The 7,741-nt window shown below is 37.9% G+C and overlaps 1 protein-coding gene across 1 annotated transcript in view; it reads left to right on the top strand.

Annotated features, from left to right (window-relative positions):
- The window catches only part of cnot6a (CCR4-NOT transcription complex, subunit 6a), a 31,165-nt gene extending 23,937 nt beyond the window's left edge, over positions 1 to 7,228 (top strand). The window contains exon 12 of the mRNA XM_016487109.1: positions 3,837 to 7,228. Coding sequence (XP_016342595.1) covers positions 3,837 to 4,049 — 213 coding nt within the window. The 3' untranslated portion in view covers positions 4,050 to 7,228. The remainder of the gene's footprint in view (positions 1 to 3,836) is intronic.
- The last annotated feature ends 513 nt before the right edge of the window (positions 7,229 to 7,741 follow it).

Raw genomic sequence — 7,741 nt, 5'->3', positions numbered from 1 at the left:
GAATACTGACCAATTTGAATCTGCAATTAGGGAAATTTGAGAGAAGAGATCCAGTCTAAGAATGAGCAGGAACATTTGATTTGCATGGCAGACATGGAGATCCAGATTTTTTGTTTGTTCATTTGTTTTTAATATTCAACAGGCAAAGTTCTTCTGTATCTAAATGCAAAAATGTTCATAATTGTTTGAATAAAACGGACTACTGGGGGAAAAAATCTGAATATTCATCTTGTGACCATCTTGTGATTTATTTTAACAAAAGCAACAATAATATAATTGTAATAGTAACAATTAATTATATATGTGTGTGTATGTATGTATGTATGTATATGTGTGTGTATATATGTGTGTCAATATTCATATGTTTTAAAAGTATCGATTTGGCACCGGTATCGAGAAAAAAAACTAAAAAACAATACCCAACTAGGGTTGGGTACCGAAACCCGGTACCAATATGGCACTTTAACCTAAACCCACCCCTACCCCTCACAGAAAACTTTCTGCATTTAAAAAATTTTAAAAGTAAAAAAGAAAACTGTTTACTTTATTTTTACACACACAGACACACACACACACACACACACACACCTTCAGCCAATCAAGCATTATATTATGATATTATGATAATTAAGCACTATTTAATGATATAACTAGTGATTAGAACTAAAACTCGGTAACCATGAATGAATGCATATATTTGTCATTTTAACTGCACTTAGGACTGTTGCATGTGTGAGAAACAGCGCTATCAGTAAAGCGACGGCGAGTCGTGCGCCTTCACACTAGTTTATGGAACGTCAAATACAGGTGCGCTGCGTGCTACGTGGCTAATATTAGACATCATTTTGTCGCCCAGAGTAAGATTTAGTCACATATGCGAGTGATTTACTCGCAATGTAGGGGGTTGCACCGGTATGTAACCGGTATGTACTAGAACCGAATCCGACCGCAGATTTCGGTGCCTCATTTCGGGGGCCATGCCTGAGCGATCGATTGAAATATTTGTCCTCTGGTTCTCCGAAACGTCGTCATCATCAACGTGGCATCATCACCGGCACCGCACGTGAAAAATAATTTCCCGACTGAGAAAATGCATGTGAACTGAAGTCAGAAAGCTCTAATAATACAAATCCAACACACATCTTTGTAGTAACGAGAGTGTCAATGGTGTTTTCACATTCCAACTTAAAAGCACAACTCGGGGAAATGAGAGCATCCGAGGAGCGCGTGAATGCAGTAGGCTAATTACACTTGCTCTGATGGCAGCAGGTAGCCTTCCGTTAACTAAGCTAAACATGCTTAAATTAAAATGCCTAAAGCTAAACTTCCCTAAGCTAAACTTCCCTTGTATTCACATTTCTAAACCTGTTGTCCAACAAAATAGAACATTATAACCTTTTTACTCCACACCAGTCAAATGCTTCCTTTTGTGATCTGATGAGGCTTCTTGCCACAGAATGAGGCAGAAAATGTTCTATATGCTACTTTAAAAAGAATACATCGATTAGCAATAAATTAGGGTGACCATACGTCCTCTTTTTCCCGGACATGCCCTCTTTTTGGACCTACAAAAATGCATCCGGCCGGGATTTCTTAATTGCCCAAAATGTCCGGGATTCGGCTGTTTTCTTAATCCCACTCTCGCTGAATCTCTGACCATTGCCGCCTGCTCTCGCAACCTGTGTTTCGCTCCCGCGATTTTCATGTCCACTCCTTTAAACATTCTAATATTGTATATTTTGCCGCATCAGGGAGCCGTTCTCAGGATGCGGTGTATTTAAATATTTTTGAATGAGCGTTTGCGAAGCACAAAATCACTTTTACGGACTTTTAAATTAAATGTTCCCTCCTGGTGGAATGACCTGCCCAACTCAATCCAAGCAGCTGAGTCCTTAATATTTTCAAGAAACGTCTGAAAACACATCTTTCATCTTCATTTGACCCTCTAACTCTAGCACTCTCTATTCTAATGCTACTTCTAATTTTATCTGCTTGTTTTTTTTTAATTAAAAAAACTTGACCCTCTAACATTTGTACACTCTATTCTATTTCTGTTCTAATGGCCAATCCATTTATTTGGGGAATTTATTCATTAATTTTTTTTATAAGTATCGGTTCAGGCACCGTTTAGGCACCGGAACCGTTTTAAAAGTATCGATTTGGCACCGGTATCGAAAAAAAACCAAACAATACCCAACCCTACCGAAAATTAGTTCATCGCTCAGGTTTCACTTTCACGTGGTGTGATGCTCTGCATGTTATCCCGCTCTATGTGTGTGCGCTCCACTCATATACCATTCATGCTCATCGGAACCGCAAAGTCCACTCAAAAATCGAGCCGACAGGAAACAGCTATGTAGTACAGTATTTCTGTCTGCAATAGCCCTACTGTGCTGTAACATGGTGTGGTAGTGTATGGGCAACTCTGGTAACGCTGCCCTCTTATTCATTGATCTGCTAACGACTGGAGTAATGATGCTGAAAATACAGCTGCGCATCACAGAAATACATTACAGTTTACTATATATTCACATAGAAAACAGCTATTTTAAATTGTAATAATATTTCACAATTTTTAATGTTTTTGATCGAATAAATGCAGCCTTGGTGAGCATTTCCTTTCAAAAACATAACCAAATCTTACCGAGCCCATACTTTTGAAAAAAAAAAAAAAAAAAAAATTCTTAATAGCCCTACTGTTAGACCTACCTGAAAAACTAAAAAGCAATTTATTTGATTTGTATCATTATTTATTTGTGCTATCATTAGTAATTTGTTTTTGTTCTTATTTTATTACTGACTGCTTGCTTGTCATTTTTTTTTTATTCAATTCAAAGTTTGAAATCAAGCTATCTTGTGCTGCTGCAACAAAATTGCCCCACTGTAAAATAAATACACTGAGTGAGCAAAAATTTGTGAGATGGCTAGTTTTAATGGTAATTAAACAATGTTTACATATGAATAAAAACCTACTGATTGCCACCATTGATGGATAAACAATAGTGTAATATTAAAAATATCTGAATGACATCTGATATCTGTACCAAATATCTATACTTTTCAAAGTATCATATCGAAGTTAGAAATTCAAGTATTGTGACAGTTTTGTAGGGTGCCACAATTTTTTTTTTTTTTTAATTTCCAAAGGGTGCCGCGACTAAAAAAAAAAACACTGGTCTAACCTATATCTCATAGTGTATGCGTGCACTCTCTGGGGGTGTTTTTATTTTTATTTTTTGCGATATACTTGATATCAAACTGCATATCGTTTAAACGATTATGATATCGTAGACTATATATATTGCACACCCCCTAGTTGCTCGTCCCCATTGGTTTCCATAGTGTGTGTGTGTGTGTGTGTATGTATATATGTATTTATATATAATGGAAGTCAGTGGGGTACAGCAACAGTTTGATTATCTGCATTCTTCAAAATTGTCATTTTTGGGTAAACTATCCCTTTAAGGTGCAATACAATTATTATTTTTTGTTTGTTTTTTTAATATCCTGTTATTGTCAGTACACCCCTAATCTCTAGGCATATGCACTTTAAAATCCAAGGGACCATCATTTAGACAAAACAAGTTAGTTGTTTCAAGAAGTTTAATGTTAAAACTATGCCATTCACCATAAACATAAACTTGTTTGTACAATTGTGACTTATTTTGAGGATAAAAATTTAATTGTATTGAAACACTTTTGAAATGTATTAAGTTAATAGTTATAAGTATTTAAGTGTGTTTATAGCATGTTTTACCTTGGTGTTAAACCATCAATGGCACAATTGTAATGTTTTTCTTTTTTTTTAATCCTTTTTTTTTTTTTTTTTTTCCCAGGGCATCATTGACTACATCTTCTACTCTCAACCTTTGCTTAACGTGCTGGGCGTGCTGGGTCCCTTGGACCTCCACTGGCTCCACGAGAACAATGTCACTGGCTGCCCCCATCCCCACATCCCCTCTGATCACTTCTCCCTGTTTGCACAACTGGAGCTGCTCCTGCCCTACCTGCCTGCTGTCAACGGCATTCATCTGCCTGGTCGCAGGTAGTTCTCAGAGCCAGCAGGGGGAGCTCCGGCCCCTGCCTTTTGTTCTCACAGTGGAGAGAGAATGAGGCAAGGGCTGTTGTGTATAAATCTGAGATGGGGTATGGCAAACTTTTATTCCCACGGATTTTAACTGAAGCAGACGCTAATGTCAGTCTTATCTCTACCACCTCCCACCCACTTTTTCTTTCTTTTGTTTTTGTTTCATTTTTCCTTTTCTACCCTCCGTTTCTGGGCACAATTAACATTCTGTACTTTTTTTCAAAACCCTAAGGGCCCTGAGTGATCATGTAAGTTTTACCTAAAGACAGAAAAAAAAGCTTTTTTATATAAATAACTAAATGGCAATATCTTTGAAACTCATGCAGGGAGTCCAGATAAAGCAAGTTATCATGAAATGCATAATTTGGATCATGCTACTATGAGGCCAGTGTAGAGCAAGCAGCTAAATTTGATGACGAAAAAAAAAAAGAATTTCACCAGCTTAGGTCAGATAGTCCGATCTCCAGGAGCAACCCTTTAAAAAAGGGCTTTTAACGTGTAAAGAGAGCTGGCCGAACTCTTACATTTGCGCTCAGTGGTGCTGAGGCCTCTCCACGGATGCTCTAGCTGTTCACCAGTGATGGGTTTGCACGGCCCGCCGTCACCAACTAGCGGGCCTTGTCCGTCTTGTAATTAAGTCCATTGGATGCCAGTGCAATCACACCTTTTTGTATTCATGCTTTTAAGAAAGCAACGTTTCAAGAGCCAAAATGGCCGATTTATGGAGTTGTCTAGCTTCATGTGCCATAGAGCCCTCCTTGAGCTGAGGTGCCCGCTGATCTGGTGCGTACGGCTGAGAAAGGGTTTCCGTGAAGAGAAATCATCTGGAATGGCCAGCTTTGTGTTAGCGTGTGCCAGTAGCCTTTGCACCTGAGGAAGTTTGGCAGGAAATCATGCAGAAAATATGCTAGAACAGGCAAAGACAAGCACATCCCACTCATAGACGGATAAATTAAACTCTCAATGTGACCAGTAGACGCCTCGCCCAGCCAAGACTATAGGTTTTTTTTTTTTTTGGTCTCTACATGATTGTATACAAGCAACAAAAGTCCGGATCTACAGTTCCCGTTTTTACCCAGTGCATCTCTCTCTTTCTCTCTCTCTCTCGTGATTATTATTTTGGACGTATAATTTCACTGAGGCAGATATCTGGTGATGTGATCCCGTTCCCCTTCACTGTGCCTCACTGATTCGTTTCTCTAAGCGCACTGACAGTGCTATCAGTGAACACATGAACAGCCTCAATCTCTACATCTTCACCATCCTTATACAATATCCTCATTTCTGTTTAGGTTTTTTGTATTCGCTGTCAAATATCTTATTCTTCTGATCTTTTTGGGTGTCTACAAAGTCGAGTAAAGTGAGTGTTTCTGCTGTGCCGATCCGCGCTCGTGAAATCCTATTGTTCTCCTGTAGTTCCTCTTATTTTTATTTTTTTTATTTCTCCCCATTTGAATTATCTATTTACTGCCACTTCCTCCCTCTCGACTCAGGCAATTCTCTTTAACCGTATATTTTGCTTGTGTATTTCTTTGTTCGGATCTCGTTCTATATTTCACTTCCTGCTAGATCACGGTTATCTCCTCGTGTCGTGCCATCTAATGCATTCTGCCACAAGGCCAAGTTATAGAGCTCGATTAACGACTGTAAAGCCTGTTCTCTGACCTGATGAAAACATACATGGTGATTTTTATTTTTTTTGTCTGTTTTCTGCTCTAAACGCAAGGCCAGAGTACCATTACTGTAGCGCGGTCTGATTTTTAACTTCGTCTATGGTGGCATCGTTGTTTATTGCCACGTGCTCGCGAAGTCAATTTGTTTTCCGTTTTCCCCATCCCTCTCGAGTTTGTCATGTTTTAAAAATGGAATGGATTGACAAGCACTTATTGTAGATCGCTGGTGCAGCTACTCATTGCTTTTTTAAAAAATGAAAACATTTGCCATGAGGCAGAGGTCAATTTTAATGACTTTTATTAAGCAAGAGTAAATAGATGAACTGGGGAGGACCATCTTATAGTTCCCCTTTTGGTGTCCCTTTTTATTCCTCACATTATCTCAGTCAGTTTTGTTTTTCTTCTGGTTGTTTTTAATTGAAAGCAACTTGTCTGGTTATATTGGATTGCTGATGGTGTTGTAGTAAAAAGATTTTTGTAAAGTGTGAATAAATAATGTATCACGTTTCCTTTCTTTGACTTGAATTGTGTTGATGTGTGTATTATATCTAATAGTTTTTGTCATTTTCATTTTGCTTTTGTTTTGTAATACTCAAAACCAAATTTTTTGTAAAAATGTTGGCACACTGAATTATAGATTTATATTGTTGCTAACGTTCACTTCGAGATACTTTTGAGAAAAAAAAAAGAAATGCGTCAATGAAATCGTAGAGTCTCACAGAGAAATAAAGAGCTGTCATTTTGTCACCAAACTATTTCAACTTTGACCCTGAGCTTTATGTGGCTTTTCACCTTGTTTGAGAACCAGTTAGTTTAAAGCGTACGAATACGTTTGGGTTGTGGTAAGCATAGCAGACACTTCTTTTGTCTCTCTCTCCTGTTTTTCCTACTTTCGTAGGTGTTTTCTTGCTATTGATCTCCAGAAGAAGTAAGGTTAAGGGTAGATGAGATGAAGAGACCTCTTTTATATTAGCAAGTGTTCTTGTTCTCCTTCCTTGTGTTCTGTGCACTCTTCAGTGTCACTGACCTCTGAAAAAGTCACTTCTAATAAATTGTGCATGTTTAGATATTGTTGCCATCGCCATATCGTTGTTTAGAGGCATTTATGTTTCCTTTGGGTCAAAGACAATGGTTTCAGGTGGTGTCTTGTGCACGACAAGCAAAAACAGCATAATGCTAATCATGTCAACATGCTCAACTTGGCAATAATGACTCGCAGCCATTTCCCTCCTCCTTTTCAGATCCACTTGAGCAGATGTTTCTGGCTTTACCATAGAAATTCTTTTCATTTCCTTTTCTTGTTTCATAATCAACTTTTCTCTGTCAGTAGGGGTAGTAGTTCAATGGTCAGGATTGTGGTTGAATCAGCTGAGAGTCAATAAGTATTTAGGTAATGTCACTATATAATGCACTGGACCAACTCTTGTTTACCATTTATGGAATACCAGCATAACACTTGCACAATGTTTAAAAAAAAAAATAATGTTTTGCATATATGTATATGTGGGAAAAGAATATAGATATTAAAAAAATCAAATAATGGCAGCTGTTTTTAATTCAATGTTAAGTGTTGGGGATAAAAACCTAATGGTAAACAAGGCGTTTTGGATTTCACTGTTTCTCCAGTTCTCTTGGTTCTCTAAGTAGTAATGTGTTTATAACAGGGTCAGCTTGTTTCCTTTACCCCCATGTATTTTTTTTCCTACTCATGGTTAAATAAATTCTATATCTGTTTCAGTCTTGGTGTTCGGTGTTCATTCTTAATTTAGTTTCAGATGTTAATGCACATCATGTAGGCTACAGAAGTTCTTGGAGTTTATTTCTTCAATGTTGGCCCATTTTAACTGCGCATCTGCCATTGTTTGAATGAACAGATAGCTACGCCCTGAAACTCATGTCATTGGTTGAGCTTCCATTGCTATGCCTGCCTGGATGCACAAACAGCAATATTTTGGTAGTATGTAGTCGTTATTGTTTGTGC

The sequence above is a fragment of the Sinocyclocheilus anshuiensis genome, unplaced genomic scaffold (assembly GCF_001515605.1).
Source record: "Sinocyclocheilus anshuiensis isolate Anshui unplaced genomic scaffold, SAMN03320099.WGS_v1.1 scaffold966, whole genome shotgun sequence".
Classification (NCBI taxonomy): domain Eukaryota; kingdom Metazoa; phylum Chordata; class Actinopteri; order Cypriniformes; family Cyprinidae; genus Sinocyclocheilus; species Sinocyclocheilus anshuiensis.
The sequence above is the reverse complement of the archived record's forward strand: the minus strand, read 5'-3'. Positions and strand labels throughout refer to the sequence as shown.